General features: G+C 39.3%; 2 protein-coding genes across 3 annotated transcripts in view; both read right to left on the bottom strand.

The window, feature by feature from the left end:
• Positions 1–4537: 4537 nt before the first annotated feature.
• Positions 4538–5173, bottom strand: LOC145781283 (kelch-like protein 14). Its single transcript, XM_082593059.1, has one exon. The coding sequence runs from the start codon at positions 5171–5173 to the stop codon at positions 4538–4540; it is 636 nt and encodes a 211-aa protein (XP_082449185.1).
• Positions 5174–7426: 2253 nt separating this feature from the next.
• LOC145780924 (uncharacterized) overlaps positions 7427–19630 on the bottom strand; it is a 31046-nt gene continuing 18842 nt past the window's right edge. The window contains exons 4-5 of one of the 2 annotated variants that reach the window (XM_082592588.1): positions 9350–9479; positions 7427–8400 (exon numbers count right to left, since the gene is read on the bottom strand). The gene's annotated coding sequence lies outside the window, so the exon portion shown is untranslated. The remainder of the gene's footprint in view (positions 8401–9349; positions 9480–19630) is intronic. The other variant, XR_014290684.1, reaches the window with a different exon arrangement.

Genomic DNA, 19630 nt, shown 5'->3' with positions numbered 1-19630 from the left:
GGTAACCCGCCCTGCGTCAAGAGCAGGGCCGGATTTAGACCATGAGAGGCCCTAGGCTATTCCATTTGTGAGGCCCCTCCCTATTTTTGAGCTTAGAATTTCTCTCTAAACAACATCACATGTCATTGCTTAATGTTAAAAATATGAGTGCATTAAGCTCTTCGTTCTTTTCATTTTCCACATTCATGGGTGCAAATTTTTAATTAAAAGAATAAAAAATTAGTTAAGGTAGTTTTGCTTTTAATTTTAATTTCTTTGATCAAACAACCGTTACAATAATTGTAAAGTTTATTTACGAGGACATAAGATATAGTTACAGCCATCAAATAGAGTAAGACTAGGCTATCAAAATTTTTTTCTAGCTTTTTTCAAAGCAAAATCATGCAAAAGTTCATCAAAATTTATCTGTTTAAGTTTGCCACTCTCAATGCACAGAATGCTCAGTGCGGACAACCTTTCTTGAGACATTGTCGATCTCAGTTTATTTTTGATGCTTTTGAGCCTTGAGAAAGATCTCTCTCCTGAGCAGTTAGTGACCATTAATCGTGGAAACAGTCTTAATATTGCTTCCACATTAGGAAAGGCAGTGTTAATTTTTTCCTTACACATAGTTTCATAAAGGTCTCCATGAGACAAGGAAATAGATTGCTCTTCTGTACCGGTATGCCCTTGGTTTTGTGTTTGTTTCACGTACAAATGAAAAAGTAGAAGTTCATCAGTAAGTTTCTGGTCAACATCTTCCGGATACGCTTCCTTTAAAAGTTCTACTCCTCGTACAATTTCTACCTTAGTTGCTTTCAGATTAGCAAAAAAGAGGAACATTTCTGCAATGTCACTGTACACATTAGCTCTTCTTAAATTGGCTTCAAGTGCGTCGAGCATGGTGTCCGACAAATTGTTCGTAAGCAATTGTTCGTAAAGCAATTGTTCGTAAGCAATTGTTCGTAAAACAATTATTCGTAAAATTAATTCTTCGTAAAACAATTCTTCCTAAAGCATTTTTTCGTGCATGCAGTTAAAATTTGATGTATACGAAGAAATGCTTTACGAAGAATTGTTTTACGGATTTCATTTTACGAAAAACAGTTTACGAACAATTGTTTTACGAACAATTGCTTACGAACAATTGCTTTTCGAACAATTGCTTATACGAACAATTTGCCTATAACCGTCGAGCATAGGGATAAAGGAATTTATTTTAAACCTTTCCTTTGAAGAGAGTTCTCTTAAAGCGTCAGGTGCATTTCTTTGTCTCCTAGTGACAGCTCTGTAGTTAATATTCGGCAAAGTTGCTTTTGCTTGCTGATCAAACTCATCTCTAATTTCGCTTAGAAAGTCTGTCAAACCAGTTGTGGTTAGAATTTTCTACTCTGAAAAGCTTGATATATATAATACTTTAGGTAGGGTTTAAACTTGTCAAGTTTTTAAAAGAAATACAAAATTCAAAACCGAATTTCGAGGCCCCTGGACGTTGAGGCCCTAGGCTTCAGCCTGCCTAGCCTATTGGTAAATCCGGCCCTGGTCAAGAGCCTCTACAAGTAGGCCTATGCGAAACTACCAGGAATAACCTATCAAGGCTTTGTCAGTCCGAGGATAAAGATTTAAAACCAACCAACCATGTTCTTTCTACTTAATCCCAAATGAAATCGTAGTGTAAAGTGCAGTAATTATTGCAGTGCAGACTTACAACAATTTTTCTTCAAAGAAATCCGGTCCTTATCCCGAATTACCAGACTAGATGAGCAATACATGCTTATAACGGCAAACGCATAAATGAGACAAAAATTAGGCGAAGTAAAATCATAAAGATGAAGTGATTGTTAACGTGCATAGGCATGGTGATCACCACAGCGAGGGAACAAATTGTGTTGAAATCAAAAAAAATAAAATAAAAAAATTACGTAGAACATTGAAGGTGAACAAAAAGCCAATGAAAAATAAGACTTAATTTGAAAAGTCCTGTACACACAAAACGAAGGAAGAATTCTTTGAAATCTAACTAAAGACAGACAAAAAGGTTCGGCAGCAGCAATGGCGAGTGGTTAGCGCGTTGGGCTCACAGTCGAAAGCCTGCATGTTCGACTCCAGCCACCCGCACTTGCTGTTGTTTCTCTGGGCAAGAAACTTTACGATAATTGCCTCTACCCAAGTACCCAGTGATCGATTTCGAGTAATGGGTAGTACCAAATTTAAGTCATAAGTAAAGTAGACAACCGGAAACAGACATTGCCGTCGGTTGCAGCGTGGGTCAGGTGTACGTCGGAAGGCGTACACCGATGCATAGCGCTCAAGTCCGCTTTCCCGCAATGCAGGATAAAGATAAACAAACATAAGTTATTCTATAATTTCATTTTCTTTATAAAGCTTATGTCATACAAACCTGGCAAAAGTGAATGTGGTTGTTGCCTAAGTTTGTTTGTGCGCATTACTCTTCAAAGCGACAAGGGCACATTTTCTGTGAGGGTTTTAGCCGATTATATATCGCAGTGGGAACATTAGTTTTCATAAAACTAGAAGATTACTGTTGAAAAGCTTAGGAATTAGACACAATGTAGCCTAGCCTGCTCATTAAAAAGTAACTGCCTCTCACTGGAAGCAGTTCCCATTCCATGAGTGAGAATTGTTCCAGACAATATTGTTCACCTAATCAAACGTCATATAAAAACCGTTCAGGTCTACTGAATCTTAGCATATTACGTCATGGAATTTTTCCTAAAAATGAGCCAAAATTGCACTATCGTTCGTAAGACTTGTGTCAAACCTGTTTAAACATAAAACATTGGATCACCACCTTTGAACACCTGTTAGAATTGCGTGACAATGTCTTTCATTATTGCGTCACAGTTACTGTTTACGTGAGTTTGAGATATCGCAAATTATTCTAGTCATTTTAAAATTGTTGCTTGAAGAGGTTGGTCGCATGTTTAACTGTTTTGCTTAGTGCTTGTCAGCTGGACGAAAATTTCCGTCTTTTATCCAAGTAATCTGTTCTGTAGTGACAAGTTTTTAGTGGTGTATCGCGTTGCACCCCATTTTCGACAGCTTTGAGGCTATTTTTACAGAAATACAATTCTCGAATAGACGTTTCCTGAAGAGTGTTTCTTTTCGGTCATTACATACAGACGAACGGATCTGGAAATCTTATGTTACAATTTTCCCACGAAGAGATTATGGTTTACCGCTGTGACCAAGAATGAATAAAAGCGAAACACAGGGTTCTCCTTTTTTGCATGCAAATTCAGTAAATAACAATAAACTATGGTTCACACGCCCATGAACGTTTCAAGAATGATAAACATATATTTACACCACTACCACTGAATGAAGTTGAAGACTGTGGTTATTTGTTTTAACAATCCTCCACTTGCCATCCAACGGATCATAGCATTCTATTTCTCTAATCACTTCACCGTTCCCATCCAGCCCTCCGACCACGACTATTTCTCCTCGCAGCAAGCAGGCCGAACAACCAGAGCGTTGAAAATTCATGTCGCTGATGTAGCCTACGTCCATTCATCTTTCCTGAGATCATATTTTTCAACACTTTTCAAACGAGTTCCATCATCAATTCTTTCCCCAATCGCATAAATAAAACCATCACAGTAAACCGCTGCCAACCATCCTCGTGGTGTTTGCATTGGCTTTATCCCTTTCCATCTCTTTTCACCAATTCTCAGGCAAACAACTGATGACAAAAACTTGTCACCGTGGAGTCCACCAAGGGCATAGGGGAGACTGGGGTAAAGTATGCAATGGGGTAAGATGAGCAGCCCCTGTTTTTGGAAAAACGAGTTGGCGGAATTATTATTTTTTTATTCTGGATATATCACTCATAATGCCACTTCATTCAATGTATTTGTTATGTCCACTGCGAATTGCATTTTACAATGGCATGCAATTATATTGTTTATGTCAAAAATTCGAAATTTTTATTGTTTTGTCAAAAACTGAATAACTTTATTGTTACACTATGTAAATCAAATCTGTTTTTTTGTATTGGTAAGTATAAAGTGTGAGGATACTCAGTAAAACGTTCAGGTTGGTTAGTCTTGTAGTTTTTTAAATATTTGTAATTTTGTCACAAAAATCAGGATGGGGTAAAATGTGCAATGCTAGTTGAAGTATCTTGGAGCAGTTGCTTAACTAAGTTAACTTACCCCAAAAGAAATAGCCTTAGCTTATTTAATGTTTGAACTGTTGAATTTATGTCTTTTTAGGTTCGTATTGGATAAAAAAACAGTGTTGTGTTGTAAAGCATAATTCCTCGCAATTATACAAACAAACTGACAGAGGAATGCTTCAACTTAATCGAATTGCTCAACTTACCCCAGGTCATTGCTCAATTTACCCCAAACAATTTATGCCGGGGTAAGTTGAGCAACACGCGAATAAGTATCAATATAAAAAAATATAAAAATCGCAAGGTGATAAAACTCAATTTAAACTGGAGCTGATTCACTAGTGCTTCAAGTTAACCCTATTAAAATTTTCCAAAACAAACCGTTGTTTTGTAAAAGCGACGTAAGCAAAAAGGTGCTCATCTTACCCCACCCTCCCTCAGGTGATTTTTCAAAGCAACAAAAGCATTTGCAGACAAAGTGTGTGACAATGCTGGTATTTCTTGCCATGAATTGGAAACTGGTGAGTAACATTCAGCGGATTTATGACCAAAACCACCAACAACAATCAAATTTCTATCAAGAACAGTGGCACCAAATCCAGCTCTTTCCGAGTGCATTGGCTTTGCTTCTTCCCATTGCAGCTCTGCCGCAGTTAGGTTCAGTCTACAGACGGATGATGTTTGATTGCCTAATGTTGATGATCCTCCCATATAATACAAATTATCGTTCATTTTGACTGCACAGCCTCTACTTCGACCAATTGGAAGATCTGGATAATATTTTGCATCTTCTTCCATGCAATTGTAAACTTCTGTAACTTCATTCATACTATATTTTCCACCCAAAGATAAGATTCTTGTGCCACCACCAAGTTCTCTCCATTTCAATGACCTTAAGTGAAAGGAAAACGCATTCAGCAACATCTTTGAGCAAGCAACATCATTTACAATAATAGCTTCCTTTTTTGCAACTTCCAAAAATTCAGAAGGAAGCCGATCAAAGTTGATGAGCTGTAGCAAGTCGGGTAAGCTTTTGAGTGCTTTCTTAGTCATGTTTTGTCCAACTGACTATGGCTTTGTGTAGTGACGTCATTTCCGTTTTCCTTTCAGTTTGTTCCCGGATGCAAGCTGCCAGTTCTTTCCGGGTCAAGTTTTTAAATTCAAGAGTGGTTGCCACTTGGTCGATATTGTCAGAAATTACTTGAAGAACATGAGTTTTTAAAGAAATATTTTGGTATTGATTAGCTATGTTTAGAGTCACAAAACAACTAGAAAGATTAACAGCTTCTGCAAGAAACTCAAAGCAAAACTCCCTGACATCGTTTATTTGTAGGTAGTCTGATGCTGAGAGCAAATCACAAACATTCTCTTTACTGATTTCAATGTTTCCTGTGCAAATGAAGTCGATGAGATCCAACATCGAACATGAATTTATGGCAGTGATATTCACCAAGCGTTGATATTTCTCCTTCATTTCAACTTTAAACATTTTCTCAAAGTAACCAGAATAGCAAGACAAGACCAACTTGTTAGCAGGAAACTGAGAGCTTTCGGTACATATCACAACATCATGAAAAGACTTGAGATGCCTGTTTTTGTTTGCATATTCAATCAGACTTGCAATTTGTGTTCTTTTGCGAGAAGTGCTTGTCAGACTTGTTTTTCCGCTTATTGTGAATGACATTATCAAAGAATTTTTGTAACCTATTCAGTTGTATCTATGATAGTCTTTAAGCACGTACGCATATAATCTAGACATTAAAGATATTATAAAAAGACAACATCTTGTATGCGGACAAACAATCAAGTCTATAAAACAGTTCATCATCATCAGCCGGTCATGCCACTGCTGGCAGATGGCCTCCACATATGTTTCCACACCATTCTGTCGTTTGCTGTTCTCATCCAGGTGATGCCAATCTTTTCTTCTATGCCATCTCGCCATCTTCTTTTTGGTCTCTCTCTAGTTCTTCTTGCATATCTTGGTGTCCATTCTGTGGTTATCCTGGCCCATCTGTTGTCTGTCATTCTTGCTACATGTCCCGCCCATTGCCACTTTAGGTTTGTTGCTGTTTCTATGACATCTTTGATACAAGTTTTGTTTCTGATAACTTCATTTCTAATCTTGTCTTTAACAGTTATAACACTATTATTGACCTTATTTGGCTATAAAAAAATGGTAATTTTTTGTCGTATCTAGGCTAACATTTTTAGATGAAGTAGACAGGAAGGCAAGGCAGCCAATTTTCGTGTCACTGTCAGACTTGCCGTTAATTGTCTTGCCCAACATAATATGGCCACATGCACTTAAGCGGTTTTGAACCGGCACCCTTTCAAATTCCGAACCAGAGTTATTACAATTCGACTATGCAGCCGGCAAAAAAGCTGCAGCCTCTACCAAAATATTTCAAACTTTTAAGCAAATTTTTCTTCTCAAATAAAACTGATGGCCTGATCTGATAATATAATGGCCGTTTTGTTAGCTCTCTTGTCAATGTAGGCTACTAACAAGGTCTCGTGTCCCATTGACTTTGTCAAAAAAATATAACTCACCGTTGACAGGTCTAACTCGGCGGTCGCTTTGGTAGTCTTATTTGAAACCAACAGAAATATTTTGATCTTTGTCTAAAACTTTCTAGTCTCGTTATTGGTCTCGTTTAATAGGTTACAACTAGTCACAGATCTCTTGTTCTCAAGAACAGCGACGAACAAGCTGTTTTGTTTGCCGTTCATGACGCGACAAACAATTGCAACAAGACAAACAACAAATTGGCCCAAAGGAGAAACGTAATAATTGCTTAATAGAGAAACGCGAGAAGCATTGGAGTATACGCGTTGCAAACACGTTTAGGCCTACTGGAACCCGATGTGTGTTGGTTTTGAATCTGTATCCTCGAACTGACAAAGCCTTTGACGTTATTCAGAGTATATTTTGAGTAAGGAACCAGCTTCCCAACTAAGCTATGCTACGATTAACACATTGCCTCTACTTCCTGGTCCAAGATGTTTTTCAATTGCAGTTGGCCTTTTGTTCTGACTATCTGTTTAATTGTGTGCCCTAACTACCCAATGTCCACTTTGGATTCGTTTTATTTGGTTGTTGGTTACGACGGCCTAGTGGTGAGAGCCTGTGCGATGTTTCATGGGATTTTGGTTCGACACCGCTCCAGTGCATAGCCTATGGCTTCCTTTTACCATGACACTTCCCAGCTGACAACATCTGTCTTTTTTTATTGATTCAACGTCTGCAAGCGTTAAATCAATGTAAAAAGTGACAAGTTTTACTTGCTGATTTGGCTAATGGCATGACAAATAGACACAGACGCAAGGACTACATTTTTTTTTTATCCTTTATTCTCGGACTGACAAAGCCTTGTTTGGTTATTCCTGGTAGTTTCGCATACTTGGAGTCGTAGACTTGTAGAGACTCCTGACGCAGGGCCGGTTACCGAGATTGACATAGTGAAGTTTTCCGATTGTTAAAGTCTTGTTGCGGGGAACTATTCCATTCACTAGGTGTCGCTGAATGGAGTGCAGTCCTGAATGCGTTGCTCAAGCGCACACCCCGAGAGTCGAACCAGCACCGCGTGATTTTGAGCTGGGCGCGCAACCACTGAGCTAACGGGGCGGCTGGTTTTGCTGCTTGCATCTGCCTTTTGTACCGCATAGGCCTACGCGATTTGCAATGTAGGCCTATGCTTGCCTATACTCAACATAGGCTACTAAGCTTGGAATTAACTGATGTTAGTAAGTTATTAATGGCCTACAGTTTATTCCAGTTAAGAAATCAAACCCACCGTATATTCTGAAAAACTCAACATTCTGTTTTACCCTTGGTAGAACCTTCGAAAAGTCCTTATTCAAATAGAATTATAGCTAAACACCTCGGACAGGCAATTTCACTTCCAATTAACAATTTGTATAAAGTAAATATTTGTGGTGGCCAAACAAACAAATCACACCAAAAAAGATGCGCTGATCAGGCTATTTTTTCGGGCAGCAAAACAAGGCAACAAAGTGCCATTTCCGGTTAATAATTTCAAAGTAACGTTTTGCCTGAAATAAAGACGAGCAGGTGTTGCTAACAAGCACGAACTGACAAACAGTAGCCTATACTTTGAAACAATAAATGGTTGACATAGCAAACTGAATAAGTAGGCTGCAATTGTTCAATTCTACATAATTCATGTGACAAAACATCGTAAAATTCCAGATGAAAAATCATCAGATGTCAGAAGAGATTGCAGAGAAACAGTTCTTGGTTTCAATTTTCAAGAAACCTGTAGAAAAAAGACAAATTAAAAACAATGGTTCGCAGTAACAATATTTTGACCAATGTGGTAATATAAATTATTATAATATAAAAAATTAACATATTATGTCAATTGAGTTAGTCAACTTATCTGCTTGCCTGATTAATTTTATAACTACTTTGGGCTACTTGACTCCAATTAAACTCTTCCCACATAGTTGTTGCTCGAATTATATTTCTAAAGTTAACAGAAGGTTTTCATATAATTTGGTAGGTAGGCAATAACGAAATGAATTACAGAATTAGGCCTACTGCATAGAAAAATTAGAAGTTTAACACACATTTTACGAGATTTATTTAACGTTCTTTTTCTTTGTAGGCTATCTAATTTCCCTTCTAAAGGCAGAATGCGAGCCCTTTTATGGTCTGCTCCTTTTATCGTATTTATAATATTGGATCGTTGCAATAGAAATATTGGCAATACATTCTTTCCACAAAGACAAGAATTTAAGTGGTCGAGAATTCTGTGGCATACATCATTGGTGTGTTACTGATGAGCCCATGGGCAAGCAAGTGTCTACCCAGTTCATGGCCGAGTAGTTTCGGCTTTAGTGCTGCATGATCTGAGATCAATTCCAGGTCGAGTCAAATCGAAATCTTTAAAACCGCTACCGACTTTTTTTTGCATATTGCAGTGAGAATAAATCGGGTAATAATGTAATGATATGGTAATTAGCCTGATATAGCATTAAACATGAGCCTTGTCGCTAAAATAACATATCAGTTGTTGAGCGCCAATAAATCAAACCATAAAAAATATCACTGTTAATTCTTGCCTTTTTCGAATGCCAATAAACTCATGACAGTAGCCTAGCCTAAAGCTTATTTATTGCAATGATTCTTCTTATCCGGATCACAAGAAAATAACCAATCCTTTATTTTCTCAGCACAGTTGAAAAAAGTATTTTTTTACTCACCTTTCTGGTTCAATCAAAATAAAAAAGTTCTTTATCTATTTCATTTTGAACGTTTGCTGATCATTCTCGAAAATGGATGCCGATTGTTTGGGACATTGGAAAAAATGGCACTTCATGCATGTCATTATTGCTGAAAAGAAAATTTGGGAATTAATGTACGCCAGTAGGCCTAAACCAAAGCAAAATAATTTTCTATTTGTTTCTATACACAGTTTTTAATTTCAAAGATTCCCCTGGCTGTTTTGGTTTTTTTATTATTAACTTCAGCCCAGATTGCTAAATACATTTTTACAAAGTCTCCAGGCTTTTATTTAATGTGAAAAAGAGCGGATTTTGCTGATAGAGTCCTAATGCATTCATAATCGTCGTAGGCTACAAATCTTTGGGGCCGAGTTTCTATCTTTTTTACCATCCAAATTAACGATAATTCGCTAATTAAATTGAGAGGCTACTAAAGAGCACCCAGTCTTTTGTCTCATCGTCCACGCCACTCAGACCTTCTGGTCGATTTGGAGATTCTGCGTACGATCCGTGAAGCTGACAAGGAGGTACTTTTGGACAAGGCCCGAATGATTTCAGGGTACAGTAGGCTAACCTTTCTAAGAGGCCCGAAAACTTAAAAAGAACACTTCGTATGCTATTCGTTAAATATAGTCACTGTTTATTATGTCTCGAGCTTTATTGCGAACGTTGTTGGTACGAAGCACTTCAGTAACAGAATGAATGCGTGAATGCGTGTCACAAAATGGCGGTAACGGATTAGCTCAAGTGGTCGTAGAATAGAAAAAGGCGAAGTGACTGATCTCAAGACAGATACTGCGTTGCGCAATGATATGACGTCATCAACATCCCCCTTTCAATGAAAGGGGTTATGAATAGGCCTACCATATTTTCATCACCCAAAAAGAGGACATGTTTAGTAAGAAAGTAAAATACCAGTGGATTTTTACGTTTAAACAATTTTTAGACTAGGCCTATGTAGAAAAAGTGACAAATAAAAAACATAACACATTTATTTGTTAGACTCAGTCAATGAACATTTTGCTGTTCATTTGATTTTCTCCACAGAAAACATGCGTTTCACATTTGCATTTTGAGCCATAGCCAATTACAGATGAAGAATTGCTCGATTTTTAACAATTCATTAAAAAAATCTATAATGCAATGTTTGAACTATTCTGTCCATTTTCTAATGTGCCGTTATTTAAACAAAGTTAATGCAAGCTATAGCTATTAGGTTTAAGTTGTCTTTGCACTAGCTTTGGTATAATAGATCGAGCAATTTAGCATCCTCAATGCCAACATTTTTCTCTGACTGATACTTCCACACACCGCTGAAAAGCGCTAGGCCAATGGTTTTCAACCATTTCGTTTTGGTGGACCCCTTTTGGTACTTTCGAAGCGGTCGCGGACCCTTAAAAAAATTTTATCTGAAATTTTGGTATATTGCTTCTCCTATAATGGAATCAAATGTTTCATAAGTTTCGAAACGACACACTTAGAATAATTTATTAACTCGCGACGCACTTTGACGATTGATGACATTGCCGAAATTATGTCATAAAGTTTATATTGGAACATGGCGTCCAAAAATTTATAATCTATAGCCTATGTTGATTTGATGTTTTTCTATAAATTTTATCAAAAATCAATAGAATTTTGCGATCGTTACGAAGAATCTCTCTCTTTTTTCATTTCTAATCAATATTAATTCGGAATTAATATTAATTCGTCATAATCTTTGTCATTGCAAAACTGTGAGTGGTGATAGACTGCTGACTAACGTTTAGATTTCTAAGTTAAGCATTGATCTCAAAAGAATTAAGTTGAACAAAGCCTTATTAAAAAATTAATTCATTTAAGTAGGCTATACGGTTAGTATTTTAGTTAGGAAACAAAACCTTTGTTTAATGTCCTTTGAAAGTTCAAAGGACATCGCACCAGTTTGTTGGGAAGTACAATTTGAAAACCGTGGTAATACACAAATAAAGCACAACCAACCATTTTTTAAATTTCGTAATTTATCTACTGCAAACTCGGAAACTTTCACGAACCCCCGATTGAGAACCACTGCGTTAGGCTATCCTATTCTTTGGTGTAAGACAGTATAAGCAATAAGCATCCAATCAAAGGATATGAACTCGGAAAATGAAATTAGTGGTCTATTTATCCAAACAGGCAACACAAGAGTCGAACAATAGAAATACATCTCACATGGTCATCGAGTAACACTGCCTTCGTTTGCCACAGAAATAAATGTATCCACCATATCCACAGCAAGCAATGCATTGTTAACCTCAAAGTCAATAAACACTTTTCTTAAACAAGGATAGCTTACTTCTGCCACAGCTCACATACTTTTCCTTTTTGGTATCGTTGCTTAGCCTTATTTAGCTTTCGCCACGGTCACATAAAAATAAAACCCTGTTGAAAATAATAGCAATGCAAAAAAGAGGACATTTGAGCATTTTTAAGTGTCCTCGGAGGACAATTCATTTTTTATGAAAAAAGAGGACAAATCCTCCTAAAAGAGGACATATGGTAGCCCTAGTTATGAATAGGATTGCAGGTTTACTACAGTATGAAGGAGAGATCATTTGGGGGTTAGGTTACATAATACAAAACGTATGGTAACACATATGATTACGATATGGCATATGATTACGATATACACACAATGCAAAACGTATTGTAACACATGTGATTACGATATGGTAATTATATTTACAGCGAAAGGGTAAATGCTCAAGAGGTGGAGATGCAAGCATACTGCTAAAAGTTATCAGTGATATCTGGGCTAATGCAGTTAAAATATATCACATATAACTTCATACACAAATGCCAAATGTCATCAGGTTGTAGGTTAAGAAAATTACATACTATGGTAATCATTCAACCACACAGGGGCTCTACGCATCCGTCTTGGTCGTTCTGAAGAGCTACTTCTGGGGTAGCTTTCAGAGGGTGCGTCATGGTTGTCAAGTGGGGTTATACTGTGTGGTATATCTAAAAACAGGTCGCTTTTGTCGATACGAAGGTGGACCCTGTTCCTTTTATACCTTGTGCCAGAAGCGGACTCGATTATGTAGGTGCGCGAAGAAGGTATTGCGGTCACTCTCCCTCGTTCCCAGCTTGTACTGGGTGGGCTTTGAAAATAAATTCGTTGTCCAATTGAAAATGGACTCATATCACGAGCGTTTTTATCATAATTTCTTTTTGTGGCATTTCTGCGATGAAGCCTTTTTTCGGCGTGCATGGTGTTGCTAGGTTTGGTGATTAGAGGTATCACTGATCTAAGTTTTCTGCCAAAGAGGATCTCTGCTGGGCTGATGTTTACGTCTTGGCGCGGCGTGTTCCTGATCTCAAGCAGGGCTTGGTATTGGTCGGTTTGGTTGAGAAATGTGCGCTTAAGCATGGTTTTTACACATTTAACCGCTGACTCTGCTTTCCCGTTTTCTCGTTGATGGCCTGGGCTGGAAGTTGTATGGGTGACCTGCCATTTTTTGCAAAATGCGTTAAAGCCATCAGACATAAACTGTGGACCGCAGTCTGATACCACACATTTGGGAATGCCGTATCGCGCAAAATGCTTTTTTAAGCAGCTTATAACTTGTCTGGTGGTGGTTGACTTCATCACGTCGATTTCAATGAAATTAGAGTAGGCTAGTAGTCGACCGTTATTAAATAGCTCTTTCCTTGAAACTCGCACAGATCAATACCAATTTTCTCCCATGGCGCCGTTCCTTCGTTGTGTTGTTTGAGTGTCTCTTTCTGGTTGCTTGGTTTTGTTTGTTGACAGATTATACAATTGTCTGTCATTTGTTTTAGTTCTTTTGGTAATCCTATCCAAAACACGGTCTTGCGTGCTCGCCGCATCCTGCTGTCATAACCTAAATGCGCAAGGTGTAAATTGTCTTTGATCTCGCGGCGCAAATTTTTTTGGATAAATATGCGCTCTCTCTTTAGTATTAAGTTCTTTTCTTGCGTCAGGCACTCTCGAAGCGAAAAATAAGGTTTGATGTTTTCTGGGAGATCATTTTTGGTAGCTGGCCAACCTTCTGTTATGATCCTCAACAGTGTTTTTGCTTCGTCATCGCTTTGCATGGCCTGTTTTACTGCAATTAGACGTTCGTCTGGTATGTCCTCTAGGACGTTTAAGTTCATTATGTGATTCGGTTGATTCTCTGAGTCGTTAAGTTCAGGAAAGGCTCTACTTAGGGTGTCGGCAATGACAAGGCTGGCTCCAGGCATGTATTTGAAATCAACATCGTATCTATTCATGCGCATCAGCAGGCTCTGTATTCGTTTGGGGGCCTGGCTTAGTGGTTTTTTAAGTATAGTTTCGATGGGTTTGTGGTCGTTGTGTATTGTGATTTGTCGGCCATAGGTGTATTGGTCAAATCGCTCCAGACCAAATACGACTGCTAATGTCTTTTTCTCTATTTGTGCCCAATTTCGCTCAGATTTTGTGAGGGCGCGAGATGCATATTCGACAGGTTGAACGTCCTGCAAGAGAACAGCACCAAGTCCATCCTTGCTGCTGTCCACCTGTAGAATCACTGGCTTTTGCGCGTCAAAATAGGCCAGTATTGGGGGTTGCTCGATTTTCTTTTTAACCTTTTGTATTGCCTGCTCACACTCCTCACTCCATTCCCACTCTACGTTTTTTCGGGTCAGTCTTCTTACGGGCTCGAGGTCGTTTGCCAGATTTGGCATGAACCTCGATAGATACTGAATCATGCCGCAGAATCGTTTTACGCCAGATATATCTGTGGGTGAAGGCATGTTTCTTATTGCTTCTATCTTTGATGGATCGGCTTGGATCCCGTTTTTCGTTACCTTGTGGCCCATAAACGTGATTTCCGTTTTCTTAATGATCGCCTCTTGATCATTGAGCAAAATTGGTATATTTTTGCAGCGCTGTCGCAAAGCTCTCAGGTTATCGTCACGGTTATTGATGGCCTGGTTTTCATTTGACCCACAACCAACAACAATGATGTCATCTGCGACAGCGAAGACACCGTTTAGGTTTTGCAACGCCTCTATTAATCTTTTTTGCTGCTTACTTTGAGACCGAATGGAAGTCTGTTCCACCGATAGCGACCATGCGGCGTGATCATTGTTGTTAGTTTGCTCGCTTCTTCATCTAGTTCGATATGCCAATAGGCGTGTTTTACATCGACCTTTGAGAATATTTTGGCATTTGTTAAGGAAGGTAAGATATCGTCAAGCGTTGGCAATTTATAGTGTTCTCTTTTTAATGCTGTGTTTAGTGGCTGGGGATCGATGCAGATACGTAAATCCCCATTTGGTTTTTTTACTATTGCCATTGGACTAACCCAGTCCGTTGGTTCATCAACAGGGGATAGTACGCCTTGCTCTACTAGCGATTCGAGTTCGAGTTTGACTTTCTCTTTGAGCGCGACTGGCACATTGCGACAGGGTAAGGTTCTAGGTTTTACCCTTGGGTCTACTGTTAAAGACGCACAACCGATGTAACCCAGTTTTGTGTTACTTACTGTATATTGGCGATAAAAGCATCATTAATCGAAATCAAATTCAAGTTTTTAAACTGCGGATAATCCTAGAAGACAGTTCAAGTTATTATCTACAACAGTGAATTTAACACAGTAGGTTTCCTTAGTTCTCGGATTGATAACATCGAGTAGGGCCGTACCTGCTGGTTTGACTGTAGTTCTATTCCACATCGTCAATGTTTGTGTAGTCGGAGTTATCTGACCTCTTTTTACAAAGCGCTTGCATATGGTGTTGACGTCAGCTCCGGTGTCTAGCTGGAAACGGACTTCCTGTTCATTTATATTGAGTAGTGCAGTTAGTCCTCGTTTCTCACTTCCTTGTATAGCACACAAATATGCGTCTTCTTCTTCTGAGTGCACGCTTGGCTCCATGTTGTGGACCTGGTGTAGGCGGCTTCGGCATTTTACTGAAAAATGATTTCTTTTCCCGCAAGTGGAACACGTTTTTCCAGTAGCGTAGCCAGGAATTTTGAAAGGGGGGGTTTTGACGACCCAACGGCGGGGGGTCTGGGGGGCCTCCCCCAGAAAATTTTGAAAAATTACTTTGAATTTGGTGCATTCTGAGAGCATTTTCAACAAAAATGTAGTTACGAATATTTCTGTAAAATGGCGGTGTCTGGTGGCATAGCAAAAGGATAAGATCATGTTTTCTTCGGCATTTTTCAGAAATAAAGCTAAGTCTCTGTGTTTTCTTGTTGCTAATTCCTGGCTGAGATGTTTGGTATTGGCAAAACTTGCTCTTTTAATGCAATTTTGTTTAAAATTAAGCAATTTTTTTTAGACTGAAATTATCATTCTCAATATCGTTACGTCACACGCGTGCCAAAGGGGGAGTTGTAACCCCCAAAACCCCCCTTGGCTACGCCACTGCGTTTTTCCATACGCTGGGCACATGCTTCTGTTGCGGGGATGGTTTTGGCCACAAAAGTCACATTCAGCGCTTTTCTCATAGCGTGAAAAGCGTCTCTGTGTTGCCTTGTTGGAATGGTGTTGTACAACCTTTTGTATGGATTCAGCAGGCTTTGTTTGCAATTCTTGCAATTGTTTGTGCGATGCTTCACGGGCTCGGCAGGTTTGTATTGTTTTGTCAAGCGTGAGTGTCGCTTCGCATGAAAGCTTCTCTTGCAGCGTCGTCGGAACAGACAGTATGATTTTGTCTCGCAAAGCCCTGTTTCTGTCTGGAACAGTGTTGCCAACCTTGCGGTTTTCCCGCGAATTTGGGCTTGTTTTTTTCTGGGTTTGCGGCTTTTTTTTAAGACTTGCGGGTTGCTTGTTTTTGGGCTTGTTTTTTTCTGGGTTTGCGTTTTTTTTTTAAGACTTGCGGGTTGCTTTTTTTGTGCTTGTTGTTTTATTGTTATTGAAATATTTCTTTTTATTGGTATAATTGTTAGATGTTTTAAATTATTATGACATTTTTAAATATTATGGAACTTTTGCTGTTTTAATTTTCTGTTTAAACTGATTTTGTATCTGGCAACACTGGGCAGCAGTTTCTCTTTCCACCAGACACTTTCCAAGAATTCCAGCACACACAACAGTGACCAGTCAACAACTCAAGTCACAAGTTTAGTCATAAGTCAGTAGTTCAAGTTCACAATGTCACAAGTCAGTAGCCATAGCCAGGTAGTCAACAGGGGTAACTAGTGTGTGCTTCTGCCTGGTAGTGTCACTATAGCCTAGTAAATCCTTATTTACTCCTTATCACATTTTAGTTACAGTGCAAAGTGAAATTTATCTTACGATTTTTCATTTTATGTACCGTATTTCAGATTTAATTCTTGATGAGGACACACGTACGTGTCAAAAACGTTTGAGTTTATTTTATTTTAATTACAGTCAACCCTCGATTTAACGGACAAATGCGGACCAGCAGCAGTCCGTTGCTGGAAAAAGTCCGTTAATGGAAAATACCGTACTCCCACTACTGTACAGTGTACAGTCAAGTACTCTGCTATAGCGTAGACCATCTGTCACCGCTTAATAAACCAAATACTGTACAGTACAACACAGTAGCAGTTTAAAGACACATGAAATGCGTTCCTTGAACAAGGTCGCTATACAAAATACAAACATTTGTATTTTGTATAGCGACTGCAGTACACAGGTACATTTACAGTACACAACTTAAATGTAGATTAATCTGAGTCAGAGATGATCATCAACTCATCATGTCCATCCTCCTGAACATCAACCTCAGGGATGGCGGGACGATGACTGCAGCATGGGGCATCATTGTTCAGAGTTTCAGGGGCAGGTGGGATGCGTAAGAGAGATGGAGACGACACAGATGGGTTGGCTGGAGCACCATGTTGAACAGGGCGACTAGGGGCAAAGAAGCTGTTGATTTTTGTCTGGCGACCCCCCATATGCTGTTCTTTGATGATATGCTCCCTGATCATCCTGAGCTTCCCATATTGGTGCGCCATCTCAGCTAGTTGGCTGTAGGCGGGAGTAATCAATGAGGGCATCGATATAACTCCGTAGAGTTGACAACTTCACCTTGGGGACTTCAATCGCCTCTTCCTCGTCACTGCTTTCCTCTTCTCCACCATCCACCACAGATGCCACTATGTCGGCCTCAGACATGAACTGATACCCTGGGTCCAGATCTAATTCGTCCAGCCAGTCAGTTATATCATCGATGGAGGTGGATACCTCCCCACCACGCTGCAACATTTGGAGAAAATCTCCTGTCTCTATTCCTTCAAAGTTGGCCTCTGAATCTTTGTCCTCTAAGATTTTCTTCCATGAATTTGCGAGGACAGACACCTTAATGTCTTGCCACGCTGCTGCAAAGTTATAAATGGCTGAACAAATATTGTAATTTTTTATGTTGCTTAAGGTCCGATGGCCCCTGGTGTCGACCTCAGCATCTGTTTTGTCCTCTACAATGACCAGGACCTCATCCAAGTAACGTCGGGTGTAGCGCCTCTTCAAGGCGCTAATAACCCCCTGGTCCATTGACTGTATAACCGATGTTGTATTAGGGGGCAGATAAAGGACCTTATCTTGCCGTCAGCGCTTACAAGCTTCTTTTCACTAGGGTGCGCTGGGGCATTGTCGAGTATTAGAATCGCTCGTACATCATCAGGAGAAATCTTCAGCACTTCTTCTTGATATTTCCGAGTCGCAGGCACAAAATGCGAGAAAAACCAATCAGTGAATATTGCAGAGTTAAACCAAGCTTTCTTAGAGTTGTAGTAAACTACTGGCAGGTCACGCTCGACGTTTAATCCCTTAAATGCCCGTGGTTTCTTCGATTTGCCCACCACGGCTAGCTTCAGTCGGTGAGTACCGGTGGCATTGGACCCGACCAGGACCGACAGCTTTTCCTTGCTTGTCTTCTTCCCTTTGGTCTTTTCCTCACCCTGACGGACTTGAGAATTCTTCGGGAGAGAACGCCAAAAAATTCCCGTCTCGTCTGCGTTATATTCTTGAGATAGGGTGAGGCCTGCGTCACTAATCAGCTTTGTTAATTTTTCGCGAAAGGGGGCCACACTTGCCGTATCTGCATCACCAGCCTCGCCATGCAGAACCTCGTTAAATAATCCGTGGCGATTCCGAAATCGCCAAAGCCACCCATCACTGCCCTTAAAATCGGTTAAGCCAAGACTGGTAGCAAGTTTAGCAGCAGCTGCGATTAACTCTGTCCCACGCACATTCACTCCACTGGACCGTTGTTGAACGTACCACTTCATAACTGCTGCGTCCAAAAATTGTTCCTTACCCATCTTCATATGTTTTCTGTTGCTCACTTTACCACCCTTGGAAGACGCCGCATCAACACAATAAGACGTAGCGTATTTCAACAGCTTGTCCTTGCTCTTCTTAATGTCTGAGACTGTTTGTTTTTTGACACCATACTGATCGCAAACACTCGCAACGCTGGCCCCTTTTTTAAGCTTTTTGATCAGTTCTAGTTTCTGCATCACCGACAAGTTCACACGTTTACGTTTTTCATTTGGCTTAGACATAATGCACCGTACTAAACACAGGCAGGTTCTAACTGATTCTAAGGTGCACCGAATGAAGGCTCTTGCTAATTCAATTCAATTTATTTTTCTTTGTCAGAATACAAAAGAAATGATATTGTGAAAAAAAAATACAGTAATAAAACCAACAAAAGGAATATAGAGTACAGTACAGAGTACGCTGACAGAGTACGCTGACAGAGTACGCTGATAGATCACAATACGTATTGTAACGTTGTGAGAGACAGCTTTCTAATCTGGTGAATTCCAAAACAATAAAAACCGTTCTTTTGGTACATTCTTTTACTCATAGATCTGCGCATATTGAGTCCGTTAAATCCGAAGTCCGTTAAATCGAAGTCCGTTAAATCGAGGGTTGACTTGTATGTTATATTTTGCCTGAAATAAAGTATGCTATACCCGCTAAAGTTACTATGTTTTATTTCTCTATAGAATGTTTTGTATTACAAAAATTTGCCATATTGCAACTTTTTAAATGCTATTTTGACTGTTTTTTGTTGCTTGTTTTTGGGCTTGTTTTTGTGTTAATTTGCTTGTTTTGGGCTTGTTTTTCAAAATTTTTTGCTTGTTTTTGTAACATAACCTGACAACACTGGTCTGGAAATTTGCAGTGTTCAGCTTTTGCTTTCAATTCTGTCAGGAATGCGTCAAAGGGTTCTTTATATTCTACTTTGTAAAACCTCAATGTGGAGATAACATCGTTCTGTTTTGGGCTGCAATATTTTTCAAGTTTTTCCAGCAATATTTTCGGA

The sequence above is a fragment of the Aplidium turbinatum genome, chromosome 12 (assembly GCF_918807975.1).
Source record: "Aplidium turbinatum chromosome 12, kaAplTurb1.1, whole genome shotgun sequence".
In the NCBI taxonomy this organism is placed as follows: Eukaryota; Metazoa; Chordata; class Ascidiacea; order Aplousobranchia; family Polyclinidae; genus Aplidium; species Aplidium turbinatum.
Note: the sequence above shows the minus strand (reverse complement) of the source record. Positions and strands in the feature narration are given on the sequence as shown.